Source organism: Loxodonta africana, chromosome 19 (genome assembly GCF_030014295.1).
Source record: "Loxodonta africana isolate mLoxAfr1 chromosome 19, mLoxAfr1.hap2, whole genome shotgun sequence".
NCBI classification, from domain to species: domain Eukaryota; kingdom Metazoa; phylum Chordata; class Mammalia; order Proboscidea; family Elephantidae; genus Loxodonta; species Loxodonta africana.
In genome coordinates, this window is record NC_087360.1 from 5,497,186 (window position 1) to 5,522,827 (window position 25,642).

At 51.8% G+C, this 25,642-nt stretch overlaps 1 protein-coding gene across 6 annotated transcripts in view; it reads right to left on the reverse strand.

Annotated features, from left to right (window-relative positions):
• Window positions 1-13,243: 13,243 nt before the first annotated feature.
• Window positions 13,244-25,642, reverse strand: part of AACS (acetoacetyl-CoA synthetase) — a 52,664-nt gene continuing 40,265 nt past the window's right edge. For 4 of the 6 annotated variants that reach the window (XM_003420276.4, XM_023539204.2, XM_023539201.2 and 1 more), the window contains exons 11-18: window positions 25,241-25,305; window positions 24,978-25,100; window positions 22,908-23,021; window positions 22,274-22,399; window positions 20,587-20,656; window positions 19,800-19,858; window positions 18,827-19,029; window positions 13,244-14,487 (exon numbers count right to left, since the gene is read on the reverse strand). In XM_003420276.4, the coding sequence (XP_003420324.2) occupies window positions 14,350-14,487; window positions 18,827-19,029; window positions 19,800-19,858; window positions 20,587-20,656; window positions 22,274-22,399; window positions 22,908-23,021; window positions 24,978-25,100; window positions 25,241-25,305 (898 nt within the window). In that variant the 3' untranslated portion in view covers window positions 13,244-14,349. Of the gene's footprint in view, window positions 14,488-18,826; window positions 19,030-19,664; window positions 19,765-19,799; window positions 19,859-20,586; window positions 20,657-22,273; window positions 22,400-22,907; window positions 23,022-24,977; window positions 25,101-25,240; window positions 25,306-25,642 lie in introns of those variants that run through there. The other 2 variants (XM_064272051.1, XM_064272052.1) reach the window with 2 other exon arrangements.

Sequence of the window (25,642 nt, forward strand, 5' to 3'; positions counted from 1 at the left end):
ACTGAATCTGAACAAAGGAACCAACACACAAACCCAAAGTATGGAGCAGGCTGCAAAAAAGCTGGCCTGTCCTCTCTAAAATACCAATGTCACCGAAGACAAAGAAAGACTCAGAAAGAGCTCCAGGTTAAAGGAAACTAAAGAGATGGGATGCCTGAAAGCAACGTCTGATCTCGGGTTTTATTTTGCGATAAAGGACTTTACTGGGACAATTGGCAAAATCTGAAAAAGGTTGGTAGATTGCATAACTGTATTGTTTCAGTGTTAAATTCTGGATTTTGGTAATTGTTGTGTGGTTATGTAAGTGAATGTCCATGTTTTCAGAAAATACACAATGAGGGATTTAGGGATAAATGGACATATCAGCAACTGACGCTTTAACAAGAACAAATATATATTAACAGATACATGTACGTGTATGTGTGTACGCGCATACGCATGCAGAGAGAAAAGGATAAAGCAAACGCATAATGTTAATATTCAGGTGAAGGATATCTGGGAATTCTTTGTGCTATTCTTGCAACTTTAAGTCTGAAATTATGTCAAAAGAAACAAAATTTTTTTAAAGAATCTAGACACCTGCTTCTCAGCTTCGCTTGGTAGCTATGGGTGGCCATGAGACAGCTGCGGACAATGAACTGGAGGGGAAAGCTGCTGAAGATCCTTTTGGGGTAAACACTGCTCCCTGGTAAAATAAGGACCACAAAGAGACTTCTAATGCACTGGCTCCCCCGACCCCCACCCAGCACACACACACACACACACCCCACCACTGACACAGATGTGTGAGGATGTGACGGCGTAGCTGCAGCAGCCATCTTGTGACCACGGGGATAAGGCCAAGAAACTCACAAAGATGGTGCCCTACAGGCCTGATGTTGTTAGCCTACTTATGAACTCTTTAACTTTCTACTATTTGGGTACTGTTACTTGTAGCCAAAGCATTCCTATGACTTGCTACCTGCCTAGGCCTAACCCCCACCAAAAAAAAAAAAAAACAGGGCCCCTTTGCTCTTAGATCCAAGAAGGAATCCAGGGCTTTGCTGCCTACAGGGGCTCAGCCCAGGGACTGGGACCCCTTGCTCAGACTCACTAATGTCTTCTCTCTCGTGGCTTCTCCTCCAAGTCTGCTTCTCCCTCTGCCCAGTCTCCAGAATCTTCTTCTAGTCCGCTCTCGAGAAGGAGCAGTGCAGAGACACCTGCTCTTCATCATGTTTTTTTCCCAAGGTTGTTTGTGCTCTGTGTCCTTTCAGTTCCCCAAAAGCCTAGGCTGTTAAGAGGAAACGCTATGAAACAGTTCCTTTCTCTCTCTTTTTTTTTCTGTTCTCATAAATCTTCCCTGGTGCAATGTATACAGAGCAGCCCAGCTGCCTGATAGAGGGGAAGAGCCAAGCAGACACAGGGAAACAAATGAAGGGGAAAAAATCACTTAATTTAACCACTAATATCATCCCAGCACCCAACAATCTTTCCTGAAGTATTGAGGTCATTTCCTCTCTAACCAGTGTCATCCTCCACTCCATGACCCTACCTGACTAAGCTCTCTGTGTCTCCAGTATATACCATGCACATTTCTATCTCCCAGCCTTTGTCCAGTCGGCTTCCACCACTCCTCCTCTGGTGGCGGAAATTCTATGCATCATTGGCACAGTGGTTAAGAGCTCAGCTGCTAACCAAAAAGGTCAGCAGTTCAAATCATCAGCCACTCCCTGGAAACCCTATGGGGCAGTTCTACTCTGTCCTATAGGGTTGATATGAGTTGGAATGAACTCGACGGCAACAGTTTTATTCAAGGCCCAAGGCAAGAACAAGTATCAGTCAGGTTCTGCTGCAGTAACAAATACATAGCAAACAACCAAGGCTTACTTCTCACTCCCACTACATGTCCATGGCAAGTTGGAAGGAGGGGGCTCTGTCCATCCTAATCACTCAGGGCCAGGCTCTCAAACAACCCCAAAGGGAAGACAGAGCTTTGGAGGGTCTTACACCTCCAAAGAAGCACTGAAATGCTCCAGCCTGAAATGATATACGTCATTCTGCCTCACAACACACTATCCTCTCTACAGACTTTACCCTTGATTCTGCAGTTCTATCTTACTCTTGAGGGTTTCCCATGCCTGAATTGTGCCTCTATGCCCAAAACCATGATTTCTCCATGGCAAGTTTTAAAAAAATACCAACCCTCAGGCTTTCCTCTACATCCTCAGACTCAAAACTTCAGGGTTAGGGCCTGGAAATCAGAATTTTACCACTGACGTCCAACACACATATAGTCCAGTGCACAAATCTCACGTGTTGTCGTTGTTCAGTGTCATCGAGTCATTTTCGATTCATAGCAACCCCATGGGTGCAGAGTAGAAATGCCCCATAGGGTTTTCTTGACTGTAATCTTTACAGAAACAGATAGCCAGGTCTTTCTCCTGTGGAGCCGCTGGGTAGGTTCAAACCAACCTTTTGGTTAGCAGCTGACCACTTAGCCATCGCACCACCAGGGCTTCTTAACATTATGTGTGCAGCACAACTATTTTTCAGACACATATAAACTCAAGTAACCAACGTGTGGATCAAAATCTGTGACACTTCCCACACCTGAAAATGTTCCCTCATGGGTATGCTGAAAGTTCCCCAGGTGTTCCGCCTTGCAGCCAGGGTCGAGAATCATGCCCTGACCTTTCGTGGTTCTATCTTGGGGAAGACTGGATAACTCCCAACCTAAAAATAAACCTCAGGTCTGAAGATGAAATATTAAAAATCACATTGTCACCTCGGCAGAGTGGCTAATAACACCATGGCAGGCAGGAACCCATCCATCATGGGCTGCCGGCATTCTGTCTGGAGCTGAGGAAGATGCCAGCAGGTGGAGTGCAGTACGGGGTATGCGGGAGGCTGCCCTGCTATCCTCACCCATGCACAGAGATCCCAGCCCACACTTCCCCTGGCCTCTCCCCAAATCGTGAACATGAAATCTAGCAGCCAGGCAGAAGTGCTGACCTCTCCAAATTCAATTTGCAAGGTCAACTGTGCAAGAACCTGGGCCTAACAGAATTGTCACATCTGTGTCCCAGCCATTTACAAAGCAGTCTTACCGAGTCTGAACATGAAAGCAATTATGTGATACATACCTTGGCAAGAACTTGAGGTTCTCATCAAGGGGGAAAGAGACACTGCCGACTGAGATTATTTTAAAAAAAAGAAAGAAAAGAAAGCCACGAAAACACATTCATTATGAAAATTTGAAAATTTCCACTTCCTTAGAAATCATATATGAAGACTTAAGAGTCAGAATCCTTTTGAAAGCTCTATTGTTTTAAAGAGTATAAATAGCAGCTTTAAAAAAAAAAAAAAAACCCGCGAATTTAATCAAGCTAGAATAATGGGAAGTACCATTCATGGAACGCTGTCTTTTAAAATTTCATGACACATGAATTGATTCTCACTCCAAACCTAATTAGAGGCTCCAGCAAATGAGAGGGATTGTGACAGCATCAGTGTGCCTTGGAAACCTTACACGGCAATTGATCTTTTTCACTGGAGTGTGATTTTTTTTTCCCCCCATCAATCTAGACATTTAGGAACCACCCAAAAAGGACCACAAAGCAAGATTTAGCCAAAGAGGAATTCTCTCCACTCTTCTTGGGAGCTCTTCCCAAAAGGTTCAGTAAGAAGTCGAGGCCAGAGTCTGGAGCCAGCCATCCAGCTGTGTGACCTCAGGCAATTTCCCTGAATTTCCCCATCTGCAAAATGAAAATAACAACCATACAATTGTCCAAGGCTGTAGTGATAATCGAACACTTAGATCAGTGCCCAGCATACAGTAAGTGCTGGAGCCCTGGTGGCACAGTGGTTAAGAGCAAGGCCGCTAACCAAGAGGTCGACAGTTCGAATACGCCAGCCACTCCTTGGAAACCCTGTGGGACAGTTCTACTATGTCCTATAGGGTCACTATGGGTTGGAACCTACTCGACAGCAACGGGTATCAGGAGCAATTTTGGAGTCCCTGAACAGTGCAAAGTTAACGCACTGGGCTGCTAATCAATGCTGGAGGTTCGAGTCCACCCAGAGCCTCAGAAGAAAGGCCTGGTGATCTCCTACCAGAAAATCAGCCACTGAAAACTCTATGGATTCCAGCTCTGCTTTGACACAGACAGGGTCACTGCGAGTCAGAGTCCATTCCACAGCAACTGTTTCGTTTGTTTTATAGCAATGCTAGCTATTACTTAATGAGCACCGGTGGCACAGCGGAGCCCTGGTGGTGCAGTGGTTAAGAGCTCAGCTGCTAACCAAAAGGTCAGCAGTTCAAATCCACCAGCCGTTCCTTGAAAACTCTATGGGGCAGTTCTACTCTATCCTGTAGGTGTGCTACGAGTCAGAATCGACTTGATGGTAATGGGTTTTTTTGGTGGTGGCGCGGTGGTTAAGCACTCTGCCGCTAAATCAAAGATGGACAGTTTGAACCCACCAGCAGCTCTGTGCGAGTAAGATGTAAAAAAAAAAAGTTGCCATCAAGTCAATTCCAACTTGTAGCGACCCTATGGGACAGAACAGAACTTCCCCATAAGGTTTCCAAGGAGCGGCTGGTGGATTCGAACTACCAACATTTTAGTTACCAGCTGAGCTCTTAACTACTGCACCACCAGGGCTCCCCCTGTAAAGATTACGGCCTAGGAAACTCCTGGGGCAGTTCTAGTCTGTCCTATAGGGTCACTATGAGTTGGATTTAATTCGATGGCACATAACAACAACTACTATTAGTGCTATGCGGCTAAGCCCTGAAGGAGAGACAGAAGCCAATCCAGGGCCCAAACAATGTAGCTCTAGCCCCTGAAGCCAGTGGTCCCAGCTGCTGTCAGTTAGAGGACAGCTTGACAGGCCACCCAGTGGGAGCCACAGCCCTTGGCCACCAGGACAGACAAGACACAGAAAACAAGCCTGTCGCCCTCGGCAACAGGCACCTGGCTTCTGCTGTAAGTGCACCAAGGCGACCGGGCAGTCATTACCAAAACTGCAGGCCCCCTGTCTGCGTGATGCAGGTGACAAACATCAGCTCCTGCAGCCCAGCCTGGATGGGAGATGGGCAACCATCTGCCTCCCTCCTGCAAGCGTCTTTCCTGCCTTCCAGTTCCCTCCAGCAGTCACCCAGCATTGCTTGTGGCAGGCCACCTGGGGCTTCCTTCCCCCCGGACCATGGACAGCCACAGAGAAGCACCATCCCTGCTTCCCTGGGAATTCTGCCAGCAAAGGGCTGCTGGTGAGGCTATATAGGCAGTATTGTATTCTGCGTGGAAACCAGCGAGCAGACTGCCTGGGGTCCAGTCCCAAGTGTACCGCCATTTGTTCGATGACCTCGGGCAAATTAACTTTTCTGCCCCTGGTTTCCATTCTGTAAGTACCGACAGAACAACAGCCTCTCCTTGATGGGAGAGCTGTGGGCATTAAATGGGTTGATGTTTTCAGAGCTCTGACAGCTTCAAGAGTTTTGGCTCATTGAGGGGCTTCTTCTACAAGCTCACCTCACACACTCACGTTTTTCTACAACCAAAATTAATTTCTTCTACGAACCCCACTCTCCTAAGTAGCCGAAGTTAATCTCAGCAGTGTGGGGCTTCCTGTCTACACCTAGAGCCCTTTAAAACCCTTTGCGTCGAGTCGATTCCGACTCATAGAGACCCTACAGGACAAGAACTGCCCCGTAGGGCTTCCCCTAGGGTGGTGGCTAAAACCAGGCAGGGGGCAGAGGGAACATGCTCTCATCGTGACTACCCACGGGGACGTGGCTTCACCACACTCTGGTCCTCAGTCATCCATCGAGAGAGGTCACTTACATCAGGACCTGGAATAACGATGACACAGACCTCTTAGGGCTAGCTGAGGTCGGATGACCCGAGGCACACAAAGCCCTTGGACCAGGGTCCAGCCTGTGGCAGACAGTTGTCATCCAGTCATCCTATACTAGCCAAAATGACCAGGTAATCAGTGCCCCAAGGAATGGGGGCCCAGCCTTGCCTGATCTTCCAATTTTTTTTTTCAAGAGAAGCTGTGAAATCTCCCCATTTCTAAATTAGCATCTGATCCGAATCATAAAACAACTTGAAGGGGTGAGCATGATACTCCCGCAGGCTGGACTTGAACCCCAAGCCACCAGTTTTATTCTTCTGTGCCGTATCGCACAGTTTCCAATTCATAGTTAGTCCCACTTCACAGATGGGAAAAGTGAGGCCCCAAGTGGTTGACAAACTTGCCCAATGTGACCCAGCTGGTTGAACCAGGACTTGAACCCAGACTGTCGGCTCCAGAGCCAGCCTTCTGGAGTCAGTGCCTCCCACGGATGGCCACTGACCGCCTTGAGACCAAGCAGTCCCCTGCAGGCCCCTGTTTTCCTGTGGGCACGCTCGACCTTCTTGTATCTCCATCACCAGCTTGGTTCTGTTTTAAAAAGCCTCATTCTAACTACTATTGATGCATAACCCCCACACTCAGTCACACAGAGTGAAAATCATTGATTATATCTTATGGGTTCTGTGGGTCAGGCCTCCACTGGGTGGTTCTTCTGCTGCATGTGGTGTCCAGCGAGGTTACTCAATGACACCAGGCAGGTGGCTGGTCTGGAGGGTCAGAGATGGCTTGGCTCATACACCCAGCCTTAGCAGGGATGGCAGGAAGCTTGGGCTGTGCTGGGACTGGTGACCAGAGTCTCTACACTTGGTAGTCAGATTTCTTAAATGGTGGCTGTCTTCCCCAGAGTGGCATCCCCAAGACGTCTCCAAGCCGCAGAGTTTTTCTGGTTCAGCCTTGTGTGTCACACGGCGTCATCTCTGCCATACTCCGCAGGTCAAACCAGTCCCCAGGCCACTCAGATTCAAGGGGGGAAGAGGTATAGACACACGTCCATAAGGGTCAAAAAACTTGGTGCCATTTTTTTTAACTGTCACACCCCAGGTACGACCTCACGGCGGAAATGCTAGCCCTCAAGAGTACCCACAATTTTATAAGAAGGAACCATGCCACATGGGGCTGCTTCTCCTCAATAGGTGGCCCACCTCGATTTAAATCTGGTCGGTCCTCAAAATCCAACTGTTAGGTTTGCTGCCTGTACATATAAGTGTCCTTTGACTTCATTAATGGCGAACATTCAGAAGCAGAAAAACTTTACTTTTTTCCCTCCAAAATCCTATTTGGGAGCTCTTCCAGTCAAGACCCGGGTGGTTCTTTAATTCCTGTCGCCCTGAAACAAGGTCTTCTCTGAGAAATTTGTGTCCCCTTCGCCTTCGTTAGGGATGGGACGTTAAGCTGAGGAGGTGGCGGTAACCTGGGCTCAAAAATGCAGCCACAGTAGATTTTCCTGACCTAGAATTTAGTCCCTTTCAGGAACTGTGCCGGTGAGGCTGCTTCTGCCTGTCTGGCATCTGTGTCCCCCCGTCAGCATCAGCACCCCAAGTCTCCTCAGAGGGACCTTCCCACCCCCGGGTCTGCAGACACCTTGCTCCCACAGCGGGGGGGGGGCCACACGACCCAGGGCGGCCAATCAGGACCTTCCTTTCCCCCCCGGTCACGATGATTGGCTCAGAGATGGACACATGACTCCTCTCGGGCCTTTTACCTGAACTCAGGGGCCAAGTCATGTTTCTTTGCTAGGGGTGCTGAGCTGTGGGACCCAGGAGCAACCTCAGATAGAAAAGTCAGGACTGAAGCAGGGCTTCAAATCCGTTTGTTATGGCTGGAGCCCCTGCTGATAGTTTGTATTGCTAACAAGTTCCCGGGTAGTGCGAATGCTGCTGGTTAGGAGCGATTCTGAGAACCACTAGCAAAGCCAAACCAAAGCAAACCCATTGTCACTTGAATCCGTTCCGACCTTAGAGGACGGAGTAAAACTGCCCCATAGGGTTTCCAAGGCTGTAATCTTTACGGGAGCTGATTGCCACATCTTTCTCCTGCGGAGAGACTGGTGGTTTTGAACCACTGACCTTTCGGTTAGCAGCCGAGCACTTAACCACTGCACCACCAGGGCTCCTTCACTAGTAGAGCAGTGGTTCTCAAAATGTATTATGCATAAGAATCACCTGGGGACCTTGTTCAATTGTAGATTCTGCTTCAGTGTATCTGGGGGTGAAAATGTAAATTCTCAGCAGGGTTTGGAACCGGTGTGAAGCCCTGGTCTGAAGAGAAAAAATGGATGCCAGACAGAATTAGGCCACATCCAGCAGATAAGTGGTGAGCAGGAGGGGTGAGGCTGATAAACATGAACTCTGGAGAAAGTAAACTGGGTTCAAGTCCACTGTGGTTGCCCAGCTCCAAAGCGGGGGCCCCTGGACAGCCACCCCCTTTCCCTTCTCAGACAACCCAGCCTGACTTGAGATTTAGCTCTTCGAGACAGAGAAATAAAGAAGCAGGAGTAAGAATGGGGAGGGAGGCCCAAGATGAAAAAGTTTGGAGATTGAGAGCATAATTGACTAACAACTGTTTCTCCCGATTGTCATCTAATGAAGCGATTAGACCGTCTATTTGCCGTTGGATGGCCAAGAGTGGTCTCCGACGTGATAAACCATGACAACGGAGCCCGTCCTTAGCACGTGACGTATTCCAAATATCTTCTTAACAGGCCAGTATTTGCTTATGGCAGTCTTGAAGTTTGGGGATGAAGTGGCAGAGGCTTTTAGGACCAGTTTGTGCTAATGTAAAACGCCATCGTGGCTCGGAAAGAAGGGACCCCAAGTCCAGCAGAAGGCCTCCGAATTCTCTTTGCTGTGTGTTCAACACCTATTTGCTTGATGAACTCGAACTATCTTCCTATTTTCTATACAAACAGTGCTCAGGGTTATGGTGAGAGGAGAGAGACGGGAAGGAGAAAGCTGGTAGGCTGACATCCATGGCATCGTCCACCCACCCAGCACTGATCCCAGTCCCATCCCGGCTGCCCCTACAGAAAAAAGGCAACCGTTAAATGCAGCCCTTAGAATACAATCCCCAGAAAAGAACCCCGTGCTTACTACTACTGTCTGCTCTCCAAGTTAGCTCCTTCCTTTCCCAGTACCTTTGCTCAGGCTCTTTCCTCTGCCTGGCTGGTTGTCCTCCCCATCTTCGAGTGGCTGTGGCTTCAGGGTCACCGCCTAAGGGAGGCGTTCCTGATCACTCCATCTGTATTTGTTTCCTGTGGCTGCTGTGACAAAGTCCCACGAACTGGGCTGCTTACAACAGAAACGTATCATCTCACAGTTCTGGAGACCAGAAGTCTGAAAGCATGGTGTCAACAGGGCCCACTATCTCTGCAAGATCTAGGGGAGGGTTTTTCCTTACCTCTTCGTCTTTTCTTGGCTTATGGTGGCATCACTCCAACCTCTGCCTCCGTCTTTACATGGCCATTTTCCCTCTGTGTGTGTTTCTGTGTCTCTTTCTTCTCATAAAGACACCAGTCATACTGGATTAGGGCCCCTTCTACCAGGTATGCCATATGTTAACTAACTTCATCTATTTCCAGATGAGGTCCCAGTCACAGGTTACAACTTCAACATATCTTTTTGGGGACAGTTCAACAAAACCCAGTTGTTGTTAGCCACCATCAAGTCAACTCTCCCTCATAGCGACCTTATGTATAACAAAACGTTGCCTGGTCCTGCACCGTCTTCATGATTGTTGGTGTGTTTTTGTCCATTGTTGAGGCTAACGTGTCAGTCTATCTCATTGAGGGTTTCCCTCGTTTTCACTGACCTTCTACATAACTCCATCTAAGGAGCATCGTTGTCTTATATCCTGCAAAAAACACTTCTCCATCATACGTTCTCTTGTGTCCTTGTTGACCATCTCTTGAACCAGACTACACAGCACAGGACAAGGATTTACCTGCCTTGGTGACCTCCGGTCCCGGTGACAAACGCAGGGTGTATCAGTTCAATGAATCAGAACCTGATCCCCTGGCTCTACAGAACACTTGGTGTGGACACAGAAAGAATTGTCCCCAGCCACTAGAAACTGTCTGGGGTGCAGGCTAAGGTCATGGTAGCCGTGAGCAGCTACTGTTGGATAGGGTTCTGCAAAGCCAGGGAAATAACCCAGCTGAGCTGCCTGTGGGGGGCTCTGTGCTTTCACTGTTCACCCTGGGGTAAAACCAAAAACAGTTCTGACATGTGCAAAGCTCCATTCTTCCAAGTCTGACAGGCATATAATTCCCACTTTAAGGAAACACACACACACAAGGCCAAAGTGTTGTAAAAAATGAGTTTGTCTCACAGTTCATCCTTCAAAATGTAGAGATACAAGTATCACCTTCTAATGCACTCACTCCCTCTGTCCTAGGCCAGTTCTCCACCACAGGCCAACAGGAACCAGCAAGCCAAACTTGTGTGAAGGAAAGGCTGCCCCGTCAGTTGGTGCTTGGTGGGGAGGTGGGCCTGGTCACAAGAGGTGGCCTGATTCCTGTGACACTGGGTGGGTTTCAACCACCAGCCTTTCGGTTAGCAGCCAAGCGCTTAACTGTTTGTGCTACCCAGGGACTTCTGTACCCCCAATAGGGATGAATGGTCTCCCAATCTCCATGCTCCACTTCTTCCTTGAAGCAGACCCATCTCCACCCGCACAGCCAGCCAGCTGGAGAGGATGTCTCCCAGCCTCCCATGCCACGAAGTTCTGGCCCATGGGACATGAGCAGATGGAAGGGCCACTTCCTCTGGGCCCCTTTCCCACAGGGCTGGAATGTGAATATGATAATCCATCCTCAGCCACATGGCACTGCCGCCATGCCAGGAGATGTTGAAACAACCAGACGGAAGAAACCTGAGTCTTTGGATGACCTTGCAAAGCAAAGCCACCTACCACTGTAGTCTGCCCCTTCACCTCGGGGCTGTTGCAGCAGAGAAGGCCACTTCTTTCTGATTGAACTGCTGGATATGGGGGTTTCTGTTGTAGCAGCCTAGCCTATACATAGTGATTAAAATTTACCCCCATAAATCTGTGTGACGTTACCTCTGAAGGCTTGGGGAACGAGGCTTGGTCCTCAAAAGGAGTTTTGTTCCCCATGATCCTTGCCCTCTGTTGTGGGTTGATTTGTGTCCTCCAAAAAGATATGTTAAAGTCCCAACTCCTGGAACCTGTGAGGGGACTTTATTTGGAAATAGGGTCTTTGCAGAGGTGCTCAAGTTAAGATGAGGGCATGTTGGACAAGGGTGGGCCCTAACCCCAGTGACTGGTGTCTTTATGGAAGTGACGTGGAGATACAGCCCAGGCAATCTTGTGGGTGCTCGGGGCACAGAGAAGTGAGCGATCCTGGGCCCTGCCCTCAGGCTGTGGATGCAGCGAGGGTGACAGAAACCAAGGCAGTGCAGAGAGCAGGTACACAGAAGAGGGCCAGGAGGGTGGCCAAGGATCCAGTGACCCAGGCAATAGGCTGCACAGGCAGGGTGAACACGGTGAGGGTGGCCCCAAGCCCCAGTACGAGAAGGTTCTTGGAGGTGGGAGGAAAGGGCCTGAGCCTGACTTGCCGTGGGAGCTAAGCAGGAGCCCAGAGTCCTGGCAGCCGCCACCAAGCCAAGCATCAGATCCTGCTAACAGGGCGCGCTTGGTGGGAGCCGTGAGAACCTGCAGGACAGGAGAGCTGGTGCAGAGTAGCAACTTGTGGTTGGTTGCCCCAGCAATGGTGGTGGCCAGCGGGTGGTGGGTGTGAAGCATGATGCTCAGCCAAGGCCCGGCGAGCACGACCCATGCTGTGTGCGCCAGTGTCTGCTTCTGCTGTTCCGGACCATCTGCTGCTCGTTAATAAAGTGGCCCAGCGTGGCTCATTAATAAGGAAGCCAGCTAGGGACATCTTGGCGGAACTAAAGGACACAGTGATTAAGCTGCAATGACTCCTCAATCGCAGTCAGTATGAAGTCAGTCTTCGAGCTCCCGGTGGAGGGGAGGGAGTGTCTTGCAGGTGCCTGGCCTGACCTGGGCTGCGCGAGGGAAGCAGGACCCAGGCAGGGCAGGCCCACAGTGGCGGCTGGGGAGGAGCCCAGCCCAGGGCAGTGGACAGTAAGGCCCCCGGACTGCTCAGGTCTTCCCACTCGGCGCTCAGTGCTGGCTGCCTTCCCAGGAACCATTCTCCCCTCATCCTCACCAACAGAACTCCAACTGTTTCCAAAGTGTGGTCCACAGGATAATCCCCAGAAACTGTATGTTCCCTCACATGGCTAAAGGGACCTTGCAGATGGGATTAAATTAAGGATCTTGAGATGGTAAGATTGTCCTGGATTATCTGGGACGGCCCAGTGTAATCACAAAAATCATCATAAGTGAAAGAGGTAGGCCGGATGGTCAGCGTGGTGTGATATAAGAAGGACTCAACCAGCCATTGCAGCCTTTGAAGATGGAGGGTGGGGCTGCAAGCCAAGGAATGCAGGTGGCCTTTAGAAGCAGGGAAAGATAAGGGAACAGATTTTCCCCTGGAGTCTCCAGAAGGAACCAGCCGTGCTGACACCTTGACTTTAACCCAGTGAGACCTATTTCAGGACTGCTAACCTCCAGAACTCAAGAGTTAATTAATTTGTGCTGTTTTAAGCTACTAAGTGTATGGTCATTGGTTACAAGAGCCAAAGGAAATTTCAGAGGAAAAAAAACATACTCAGAGCCCCAGACTCCCTTGCAGTCAGGGTGGCCATGTAATCTAATCTAGCCAATGAGACAGGCAGATGTGAACTGGGTGGGCTTACAGGACAGCCATTGTTTCCTTGCTAAAAAAGGAAGGGACTCAGGAGGCACAAGCTGTTTGGCTTTCTCCAGCCCTCTGGCCACTTCCTCCTTCTTCCTGCCTGAACACGCGTGAAAGGCTAGAGGTCAGGCAACCACTCAGTGGCCAAGAAGATAAAAGCCACACACTGAGGATGTCAGAGCACAGGAAGACAAAGGAGCCGGGGCATCGAGGAGTCACTGCCTTCTCTACTTCCTGTTACATGTGAAAAATAACCTGAGGCTGGGGTAAGCCTAGATTCTGGGACGTGTGGCCAGACACAGCTCTTGCAATGACGAGGTAAAGGGTACAGTCCAGAATCCACAGCTACGAGCCTGGGCAGACCCAGGGGGGTCACAGGCCGGTGGGGACAGAGCCGGCGCAGGCTTTGTCCAGCCGTCCCCAGGAACTGCTGTCATGACCAGGAACCTAGGGAAGGCCCCAACAATTAGACCAACAACTCCTCCAGGGCAAGTTCTCAGCTCTTAGCTGACAAGTCAGTGCAGCCACCTCTGTGCCTATGAAGCCTCAGAAAACACACGCACACGCATGTGAACAGGTGTGTGCACATACACACGTATGTATGTTCATTTATTAAACTCCTCAGAGCACTTTTCCCCTATATTTTTATAACCCAGAACAAAGAGGATTCAAAATAGTATTTCGTTGCACTCCATTTTAAAAAAATACAAAAATGAACATTAGGGTTCCAGAACTTGGTTAATATACAGAACTGAAAAGGACACACAAACCGCCCATCAAGATGCGGGGCTCGATTTACGAACACTCATAACACAATCTTCCCGTTAACACCCTAAGAACCAGCACACACGGGACAGTAGGGCTGTCGTGGCATCTCTTGGGGAAGGACCTGAAGGGAGGGCTGGCCGGACGCACAGCTTGGGGGTGCACGGTTTGAGGGCGCACTCACCCACCATTCCCAAGGAAACACGGCCCCCAGGATGGACACCCAGTTCTGAGAACACCTACACAGACCAGGCATTTAATTAACACGAACAAAAATTTAAAAACCATCCAAAGCCAGAAATAACAAGATCCTATTAAATAGGGAGCCCCACTGGTTCTTTCTGCTGGCTTGTGAGACACTGTTGAGTGGAAGAGTGACACGGGTCTAGCGGAAGGGACTTCCGACTGTTGTGTGTACTTAACATGGTGGGCAGCCCACGGCATCCCAACCACCAGTTGTAGGACTGTGTCCTTTTAACAGTTATGCTCAACAATAGGTGGCTGGGCTCCGAGGGAACAGGCAGCCCAAAGTGTAGAGGAAAGAAAGAGATGTGCAGCTGAACACGTAAAAATGGAACGACGACTGGACCTCGAAGCTCAAAGTCAGACCCCTCCACAGAGCACCCACCAGCCGCACCCTTGGCCAGGCATGAGCCATGACTGCCCACCCAGGCAGCACCCACACCACAAAGCGGTGCTACCCAAATAGCCCACATGCCCTCTGTACCTCTGCAGGTCAAGGCCGCACCCGAGTGAACACCCGGCACCTGCTAGACATACCTAGGAGACAAGCCATTCTTCCCCAGCCCACAGAGCCCTGGCTGTAAACTTCCTTGAAAAGAGCCAGAGGTTCTAAGTGATGTCTCAGACGTACAGAAGCCACAGACGCATGCAGCCGCGGGCCCGTCCGCTCAGAAGTCCTGGAGCTCAGGAATGTTCCGGTACAGATCCAAGGTCTCGGGGTTGGAGAAAGCCCCGCGGTGCTCCACTGGCTTCCCCGCAATTACCTGCTTCACGGCCACTTCCACCTTCTTGCCATTAAGCGTGTACTGCAAGGGAAGAGCGAAAAACCAAGGCACTTCAACGAGAAGGAAACATCCCCGGCTCTGACGTCAGGCACATCCAAACCCACGAAGGACCAACCCTGACTGCAGTGCTGAAAGCAAACGATTCTTTGCTCAGAGACAAGCCCGGCCGACTCCCAGTTTGTCTGAAAACGTGCTGAAGTGCCTGACAGACAACTGTCCCCGCCCCATTTGGGAGGAAACTGGCACTGCTGAAAAGCAATTTCGAGGTCCGGCACTTAAAGCCGACTCTTAACCCTCTCCCTCACCTTCCCACGCTGCCCCTGGCATGGCCGTCTAGAGAGCTTGCCATTTCATGGCTGCTCTGACGCCAGCTTGGGCACGTTAACGTTTCTAACGCAACGCGTTCTACCGGCCGAGGAATCCCCCACCTGCACAAGTTATTCCCATGCGGCCTCTCGTGAGGCCTCCCTGAACTGGAAGACGGTGAAGTTTCCTCTTCCCAGAGGTCTGGGCCTTCTGGCCTGGGTGAAACCCCCTAGTTCCCCCCTAAGTCCCACAGGCACCCTATGGAAGGCAGTTCCGTGGAGGTGAGTGGGTGTGATTCCTGCCACCACCCCGGGTGGCTCTGGGCAAGTTACTCGACCTGAGTTTGTTTCCTCAAGCGTATGGGGGTGACAGCACCTGTCCAGGGGGCTGTGGGTAGGGAAGTTAACGCTCACAAAGCTTTCTAAAGTGCGTGTCGATATAAGAGCAGCTGTTACTGTTATCTCACAGGAAGCGGCATCCTGTGGCCACCGATCTGCACTCGGAAAGCAAGCCTCATCCAAGTGCCTTCCGATCCTCACAAAATTCTTCCTCAGAACCACTCACCCGAGTGCAGTGGCACCTCCATTTTTCTGGTAGCCCAACTCTTTCCAGGCTTTCAAGGCCCCCTCCTAAAATGCACGGTATGTGTGTTTCATCTTTTATCCATACGGGCTGTCGGTGGTATTGGTGTGCTTATGCGCTAGGAAATTTCTAGAACAGAGTCGAATACAGCTGCTGGATCCCTGATCTCTTCGCACTAGCCTCTTTTTTTTTTTAAACCTGAGATGTAATTAAAATTCATTCACTTGAAAACTTCAGGTGAGGAGTGTGCTAATTAAGGATCTAAGTGGAGGCTTCCAAGGGGCCACCTGTCATTTCACTTGGCACCATCGGCCTCTCTTGCCTTTAAATGCAAACGTCTCGTGTGCTGTACAAGCTTCTGAGCTTTACACAAAAGCTTCAAATGCAGCTCACAGGAGCTAATGGTTTTTCTATCTTCTGTTGACTGACAAAATAAACAAGGCATCGTTTTAAAAGGAATCCTGTGGCTACTTCCCTTGGTGGGAGGGAAAAGCCACCGTGTCCTCCATTGCTGTGCCTGCCATCCCTCGGGGAGATGTGGGCTGGCCAGGAGTGGGGCAGGACATCCCGACAGTCTGACTGGGGACAGGGATCTTCTGGAGTCGGCTGGGGTCACTCCAGTGCCCAAAGCCCATTCCCCTCGGCCATGACCAACCCAGAGCCCGGAAGGCTTTACTCACGCGGAACCCATTCAAGCTACCACTTCTCCTTTCCCTGGGCAGGAGCCCTTGCCTCTCAGGTTTCCTTATCGGTAAGATGGGAATAAAACAGACAGGCTCGTCCCACCTCAGCAGGTATCAGGAGGAACCGCTCGCTCACTCATTTGTTCACTCACAAATCGTTCACCAGACATGTGTGAGCACCTGCTGTTTGCCAGGCAGCAGGCTGAGCTCTGGGGAGGAAGGGCCACCCACACGAGGTTCCTGCCCTCCAGGAGCTAACCATCTAGGCAGACATGAAACAGCAGCTCAACATCAGTCAGTGACAAATGCTGCCAAGAAAATAAGGCAGAGTAAGGGACAAGAGGAAGATACAAGAGGATCCTGTTTTAAACAGGAAGTTCAGGGAAACCCTGTTGGAGGAGGTGACGTGTGAGCAGAGGGCAAAGGGCTTTGTGCGTTGTACAGACTGCAGAACACAAGCTGATTTCCAGGGGCAGCATAGGGGCAAAAGCATTAGGGTGTGTTCCCGGCGCCATGTGACCGTCACTCCCCACACGGGTGCTGCTACCAGCCCCATCTCTGAGATGAGGAAATGGGGCCCAGAGATGCTCAGTTAGCTGCCCGTGGTCACACCCCCAAGCGAGAGGGGAACCATGACACAGAGAGAGAGAGTCCTGTGCGTGAAGACCCTTAGGGGCTGCCACGGGAAGGCCAGCCATGCCTCAGCCCAGAGCCTCCCTGTTCTAAACGGCCCTCTCTCCCCAGCTGAGCCTCACTGTGTCCTCGGCGGCTGGCAGGTGGTGGACACCTTGTCTTGTTTCCCAGAAGTGGAGGAATCTGGTTCAGATCCAAGGGGCAGGGCTGGACATGTTCCCACGTTCCCTGTGCACACTCCCTAGGGCCTCAAGGACTCTTCCCCAAGGCCTGTAAGTATAGGCTGGTCCCCAGGTGAGAGAGGGGGTTGTCCCTCACCCAGAGACGGGCTGCCTCCCTATGTCAACCAGCACTCGTCACGCTGGCGAGGGCATCTTAGCTCAGACCCTGTAAAGGTGGACAGTGGGCTGGTCCACTCCACGCAAACACCAAGGGAAGGGGTCACAACTGCAGAGGGCCCTCCTGCCATCAGCGAAGGTCCTTGTCACTTTTCCCTTCTGCATTGCTAAGGGAGGTCTGGTTCCCAACGAGGTGGGCTTGTTACAGCCACACTGGGCTGGGCAGGCCATGCTCCCCTCTCTGTGTGGGTGATGCCTCCTCCTGGCACCTCAGTAATTGGACCATGGGGGTCTGAAACATAAGGGGACGTGAGAAACCCCAAGTAACCCTCTGAGTGACTTCACAGACCAGTCAGATGCAGGAGAGGACACTATCTGGGGAGAAAGGAGCATGGCACTGGGCCGGTTCCCTAGCAGTGAGCCAATGGGAGTGTGATGGGAACAGAAAGAAACAAGAGTATCTTCCTCTATCTAATAAACACTCCTCTGTTCTCATGATCACACACAGTCTGGGAAGAATCATTTTTGGCAGCAAAGGGTGCAGGTTCTTTCTTAAAAAAATAAAGTAAAGAGAACAAAATCTAACTCTAGTTCCCGAAAACGATGCAGATGCAGACAGAACGGAAGCATTCTTAGGAAAGGGGAGGATGGTAAGGGCCACTGATCCGAGAGAGCCAATGTCTCCACAGCCAGCCAGTCGCCCAAACAAGGCAGGCAGAGAGCCGGGAACTCCTGAGCTCTGAGGCTCTTCCCGCGCACAACCACAAGGAAAAAGAAATGTACGGACACTAAAAAAAAGGGAGAAACTGACACAGGCTGGGAGAAGAGAAGCTGGCGTCCCAAGTAGTGGGAAAAAGTAGACGAAACAGAGGCTGGGTGAAAAACCAACCCTCCGGGGATGATCAGGCACCGCAAAGAGCAAGCACACACAGGCACCTGCACACAGTAGGCACACCGTTAAGCACTACCCACCACTCCTGAATAAATAGCTCTGAAGATGTTGAAAGAATTTTTAAGGCAAGAGAGAGCAATCTCAAGTGTGCTCTGGGGATTCAAAGTCAACAGCATAACCTATGTCAGTATTTTCTAGGAAGCTGCACTTCCTGGACTAAAACCTGTCTCTGACTCCACTGGGCAGCCCCAGTAGGCAGCTTCCCCTGCTAACCCAGTCAGTGTTTTCTGCAGCCTTCTCCCGAGCGTGCTCAAAGTGCAGGCTGCTGAGTGTGTGTCTAGTGCTCTGTGTATACACACACACACACGTGCACACACACACACAGCAGTTTACTCTCTCGGCTCACAGCAGCACCCGCTTGGTGAGCAATGTGAGTTAAAGCTGGGCTCCTATCTGGGTGAAGCTCCCCGCACCCGCCCCGCACTTAGAAGCTAAACAAAGTATGAGGGAGGGAAGAGCTCCCTGAAGATGTGCCTCTAAATAGATTCACATCTTGTTCCCACAGACAGAACTTAAAAGGCAAGAGCAACGGCATCTTGGTAGCGCTTTAAAAAGTTAATTTTCTCATTTTTGGTATTTGAGAACACACCAGAACTGCATTTGAGAGAGCTGGTGGGGGCCACAGTGCTGGGCCTGCTCAGCTTCTGAGCAGAGGTATTTAGGAAGTTGCTTTAAACACAGTTGGAGGAAGGGCAGAAAGAGACAGCAGGGAGGAAGGATGGAGTCGCTAGGCAACCTGGACCACTATATATAAAGCTGAGCAAGCCTCCCGTGCCAAGGTCTCCTAAGGCGCACGGGCCGTGAGGAGGTGACGGTGGTCTCACTGCCAGGTGGCAGGAGACGCTGCCCAACATCAGCTGCCATACCGGGATCCCCTTGGTCTCCAGGATGAGGCTGGGGACGTGCCGCGCAGACAGGCCAAGGCGGATGGCGTTACGGATCCTCTGCACCAAGTCGGGCCTGAAGGTGTGCCCGGAAACCATCTTCAGGAAGAGGATCACCCGCTCCTCCCCGTCCTGGTTGTACTGGGGGACACACAGGCTGTCCATCACCTCCTCAAAGGCCTCCACTGCAGGGACAGATGAAGGGGCATGGTCACAGCGGGTACCACTGCAGCCGGCTGAGTGGGGGACAATGCTGGCCACCCAGCCCGTCCAATAGATGACCCTTCTCCTCCCAGCCCACCCAGGAAGAGAGACCTACTCCAAGAGAGCCACTTAACAAATGGGGGAAACACATCCATCATCTTTATCTGGGGCCTTTTCCTGTTTTACCAGGAGGTCCCATGTGTGCGTTACTTACTTAATTTCAAATTGATAATAAAAAAAGAAGCAAGTCCCTACGGCGGGGCCCCCACCAGTGGAACGAACAGAGGCTGATTGGGGAATCTCAAGCCTGGCTGACACCAGAGCTACCTGGGGACACCCACTTAGCCTCAAAGGTGTGCCCGCCTCCACAGAGAGGCCTGGTCTGAGCTGTACCTGGGGGGCTACACTGTGTGTATGGCTGTGTGGCCTTTGCTATCATGCAACCTCTCTGTACTTCTGTTTCTTCACCTATGAAAGGCGGACACCATGAACCCATCAACCGAGCTCACTGTGAGGAAGGGTTCACACCAAGTGACCCTGAGAGCCCCGTCCCGTCCTGAGGTTTGTGAACCGTGGCAAGGGTGTACAAGGGATGTTCTGGAAAGAAGATGCTCACTCAAGTCCACTCTCCCTCCTTGGACAGATGAGCCCGAGTTATCTCAAAAGGGGGCTCTTGGGAAATCAGGCCTCTGGGACATCCTTCATTTCTGGATAACCTAAGAATAATTTGGGAGAAAGGGAAAAGGCGTACCAATGTTGTAGATTTCTGAGCTGCCAAACCGCACTCCGTTGGGGTTGAGTGTGCCATCGCTGGAAGAGATGAGGTTGCCATCACCCAGCAGAGGGGCCATGTTAGAGCATTCACCCCCTTCCACATCTGGCCGGTACCTGTCCCTTCCCTCTGCTCCTCCCCTCCCTACTATTCCCCTTCTTTCTCTCTCCAAACTTAAAGCTAGACACCAAGGGGGCCCCCCTGTGAGAAGGCCAGCCCCCTCACTGTCCCTTCCACCTGACCTATGTCCCTCACTCCCAGTATGAGGCCATGTGCTGGGCCATGCACATTTTCCCACCACCGGACCCTAGTCCCCAGGCCTGGCAGGGCTGCAAGGCTGCCCACGGGCACTGGCCGCATCTTTGCTCAACGCCCCTTCCCCACCCCCATGGCAGGCACAGCAATGTGGATTGGGCAAGATCCACCCCCAGGAAGCTGTACACAGGGACGTCCCACTCCAGAGGTGACAGGATGGGCCCAAGGGGTCAGCCCACACGACAAACAAACAGGGACAGGGAGCACTGCCTCAGAGGGTCTCAGTCATAAACAGGCTCCTGCGGAGGCCCAGGGTAGGAAGACTGGGGGCACGCAAGCACAGGGGCCAGTCAGCTCAGGGGACAAGATAAGAGGGAGGAAGGAAGGGTCTGGACTCCAGAAAGAGCCCAGCTTCACTGGGGTGGTAGGGACCCAACCCCGAGCAGGGCAGGTGCTTGGGCAAGGCTACGCTCACGCCAAAAGCACACACACACTCGTGCAGCCTCCTCACCTCCGGCCCAGCATGACGATGCCCCCGGTCTTGGGATTGATGCTGCAGTAATCACCGTGCGCCCAGACATCTGCAGGGGGCAGAGGGGCATAGTCACCATGGGGACATTCCTGCCAGCCACCTGGGCAGATGGACAGATATGGCAGGCATGATGACAGCAACGTGTACGGTATGGGACTGAGGGCTAGCGGAAAGAGGTGCTGGAAATGAGACGGCCCCCGCCCCGAGAGGCACGCCACCTGCGAGGATTGCACACCCAGTTCTGATGTGCACCAGCACACATGGGGGACCAGAGTGGGTAAAGCCAGCCCTGGAGGGGATGACGTGAGGGCTACTGCGGGAGAGTAGGGGAGGCTGTGAGTGGAGACAGGTCTCGGAGGAGGGGCTGGGCCAGGTCCTGGAAAGGAGAGACTGGAGGAGACCGAAGGCTACCGCAACAGTCCCAGTAACACGGCCTGAACTGAGGAACAGCACAGGGCAGAGAGCTAACTGGCAAGCTAAGCCCAGGGATGTGGAGGGCGGAGGAAGAGGAGAGAACCAGCTGACACTGATGCCACGCCGCCCTAAGCTGGCTATGCCTGAGGGAGACCCACGTAGTGGCCGGCAGCATGGGGCTAGACTGGGAGACGTTTGTCACATGAACACCTGTATAGGAGACAAGGTGTTCCAAGAGCAGTATCGCAGAAGACAGAGATGTCATTTCTTAGAAGGGTCCTCCCTCTGAGCTTCTAATGGGGACACTGCTCTGTGTCTCTGTCACCATCCTGCCTGGGTCTGTCCTGACAGCTACACACTGGCAGGGCCCAGAGCAGCAGGTACCCCAGGGAGGCCCACCCTCATCGGGGGTCCTCCAGCCACTCCTGCAGGGAAGGCACAAGGCCAGGGAGGTGGTACATGCCCGTCATCCAGGCGTCCAGGGTGGGAGCAGAGCAGGGTGACTGTGAAAAGCCCTGCCCACCCAGAGGCACTCTCAACATCCCCCTCCTCTGCGTGTGGTGGATATAAAATCAAATCACCTTTCTAGAGACTGCAGGAAGCAAGCACTTAGTATAAATAACTCGGAACAGAAGGCTTGCTAAATTATGAATTACAGAGCAGTGATGACTTGAGGTTGCTGATGAAATAAGAGAAAAAGGAGGCAGGAACCTGAGCTTTAAATACAGACTTCCCTGCGCTGGGGCAGGGCCCCGCTCAGAGGACGGGCAAGGTGTCAGTCTGAAAGAGTGGCGTGCCCAGCTGTAAATCACTTCACAGCAAAGCACTCTTCCACCCGTACCACTGTAATGACCAGGTAACGGTGCGCAAGCCAGTCCCTCCTCCGGCCACCACGCCGCTCTATGAGCAGGCAGAAATGCGCCTCTGCCCCTGCGCGGACACACCGGGGTCAAGCCAGCTCCCAGTAGCAGAGCTCAGGGCCAGGGGGCTCCTGGCACAGTAGGGGGATAGAAATAAACTAAACCCAGATTACAGTTTTCAGTGACAGCGTCAAGCTTCAAACACCAAGGGAGTGATCATAACTCGTTATCAGCTGCCAGCAGCAGAATGAGATCTGAGCAGCTCCGCCAGGTGGGGGCAGAGGCCAGGGCTGGGGCAGGGCGGCGGGCAGGATATGGGAACATATAGAGTTAGACATGAAGCTCAGCCAAGGCGGGATTCCGCCAGCTGCGGCCACATTTCCCCAACCTACCTGGGAATTTGGAGAAATACGCCTTCCTGTACTTGCTCCCGTTCTCGTCGTTCCAGAAGTGCGTGGGCTGGCAGGGCATGGGCTTGGTGCACACCAGTTCCCCACTCTCCCCCCAGACTGCCTTTCCTGGTGTGGAAGGAACAGGAAAAAAGCTAAGCACCACCAGTCACCAAGCCTGGGATAATGGTGGCTGCAGCTCAGGCTGCTCAAGTCCATGAACTTAAACACAGTGACATACGAAGCCAGGCCGTTTGGTGCTGGGAACACACATAGGCTCAGCAGACATATAGCGAAGGGTCACTGTAGGCTGCGGAGACCAGCAGGGAGCCAACCCTAAAGGGTCCTTGCCGAGGCTGGGGCACGGGGCTGGAGGGCAGTGTGGCTACCGCAAGGGAATCACCCACCTGCCCCTCCTGAGCACACAATCTCCCGTGAGCTCCAGCCCATGCCCCCCACTTCTCAGGGGAGCAGACTACGGTGAGGGGAGGCAGGGAGCCCAGGGCACTGCTCTGCAAGTGGAGGGACACCCCTCTCCAACAGTTCTGGAGAATTGTGACTAAGTAAGGTTATACATTCCAAGCACTTCCCAGTCACCCCACTGAGTCAGAAAACAAAATGGTGCTGAAGCCATCACCTTCCTCGTCCCAGGCCTCCACCGCCATGCCCAGGTTCCGGGCCTGGATCTCGCCTTTATACACAGGGATAGAGGCATTCTGGCCCATGAAGCAGGAGATGATGTCCGTGCCACCTGCCAATAGCAGAGAAATGAAACTCAAAACTCAGACAGCTGAGACCAAGTGCATGTTTTTTCTTAGTAAACAAAGGAGAAAGGCCTACTAACCTTCCTCCAGATCAAGGGAAATTCCCTAACAGCTGGAGCTTCTTTTCAGGGAGAATGGGGAGGGGATTTAAGAACGGCAAAGACCCTTCGGGCCTGGGTGATTTGTTTTTTGATCGAGTCTCCCAGCTAGAAGAGAAACCAAAAAGCTCTCACGGCCCCACTGCAATTCAAGATGCGGTGTCGTGGAAAATGGATGCCACGGTATCAGCCACGAGGCACTGCCGGGCAGGCCCCCCGGGAGGCTCATTCACTTTGGTGACGTTCACACCACCACTGGAAAACCAGGAACCCTCCCAGTCTCACAGGAGAGAATGTGCCAGGGGGCAACACTTGTATTTCAGGAAGGAGCTTGAAACGGAGTCAGGCTCCAAGGCCACCAAGCAGGGGACAGCATTAACCCCGAGCCTAAGCCACTGCTGCCAGCAATGGTCCCCACTCAGATACCCTCTGTAGGTGAGAAGCAGACATGATCACATAGTAATGCGTTCTCTGAGCACAGACTCACACGTGTGAAGGTTCAGAGAGAAAGGTGTACATACACACCAGACATATATACACACATATACACCACACACACATCAGACGCATATGCACAGATACATCACACACCACACACACACCACACACACATATACCAACAAAGACATATACCAGACACACACACACACCACATACACCACACACACACTGGATGCACACACAGGCATATACCACACAGACACACACACGCAAACAAGACTGGCCTGAACACACTTTGTGTAGAAATGGTAAACACCCATGTAGGCGGGTGGCCCTATGTGAAGCAAAGCAGAGGGGACGTCATCTGGGAGGGGCACCAGGGAGTTAACCGTCGAGGAGCAACGTTTCACGTCTTACACCCCGTGACTGGAACACTGGTGTCTGCAGCACCCTCCGTGCTATTTTGTACCTGACAGACTAGAGTCATCACTTAGAATGTTTCTTCTTGACTCATGCTCTGTGTATGTTAACTGGGACAGGACCATGCTTCCAAAAACCAGAGAGTTTATTTTGGCCTCAACTCTAAGGCAACTCTATTTCTTCTCTCAGGCAGAGAATCAAAAGGTGATGTCCTTCCTGTCTTCGGGAGGCAGGAAAGTTTCCCCCGTTGCCTCAAGTCACAGCCTGGTAAGTGCTGGGAAGCTGAGAAAATCATATTCATCTCAGCAACCCCAAGGTCCAACCAGCTTCGGAGGGCACCCGGTTCCCGGACCCCAAGACAGCACACAGCCCCCACAAGACATAAGGGAGGCCAGGCCACGACAGAGGTGCAGCTTGTGCTGCTCAAAGCCAGAGCCAGAGCCAGAGCCAGGCAAACGGGCAGCCGGCAAGAGGACAGCCAAGAGTATGACAGAAATGCCAGCTGGGAAACACCACCACAGGAGTGTGTACACACACACACCCGTGCGTCCCTTTTCCCGTTTATAAAACAATCATGCCTTACATTTTTGCAATCTGCTTTTCCCACTCAGTGTATCATGACCATCTTCCAATGTCAAGAAATAGATTTCTATCTAATCAAATGTCCCCATCACGTCATTTTTCACGTCTGCATGAATTAAGGATGTACTATAAGGTATTCAATTCATCCCCTTCTGCTGGGCACAGGGGTTAGTTCCCAGCTTTTCACTGATATCAACAATGTTGCAGTCAACTGTCCTTATCCACATACCTGCACCCCTGCAGGCTGTTTTCTTAGGATAAATTCAAGCGAGTGGACTTGCCAGTCAGTGGGTGACCGGGCTCAGGGGTGCCAGCCCGGCTTCAGCAGACATGGTGAAGGGGAGCATATGTGTCTCCATGGAAAACCCCTCCCACCATGTGAGCCCCCGGAGCTGGGCGTACCTGAGATGGAGCCGAGGAGCACGCTGCTCTTGACGCACCTGTAGACGTACTCGTAGCTCTGGGGTTTCAGCGGGGAGCCGGTGGATAGGATCATGTGAAGCGTCTGGAGACTGTGGGTCTCCGCTGGAAGGCGGAATCGCCCAAGGATTAAAACCAAATCCAACGCCTTAAGCCCCACTGCACGCAGGAAATGCGTAACACGATGGGTTGCATTCCCTTGGCTTGCAAGTCAAGCAACAAGTACTTTAAGGGGGCATATTTACCTGGTTTCATGTGTTTCTCTTCGAGCACAGACAGCCACTTGGCACTGGTTCCGAGGATGGTGATGCTAAGGGTCACAAAGGCACAGGCAGGAAGGAAAGAACCAGAACTTTACAGGGCTCTTGCAGGTGACACACCAAAGCTTTCCAAAGTTAGTGATTTATTTCTGACAACTTTGCAAAAACCAAGACACCTCGTTTTCTGGGATGAATTAGTACTACTACTTCATATTGACTTGCTAGCCAGTCACGGGGCCACGCTGACGCTGGGAAACAATGGTGGCAGGGCTTCCATTCCTTCCCACTCCACGGGGCCTGGCTCTCCTGAACATCTCGTTCTACTGAAACTGCCTTCCCACCTACCAAATATTTTATCTTGGGGCCCAAAGGAGGCTCTAAAAAACG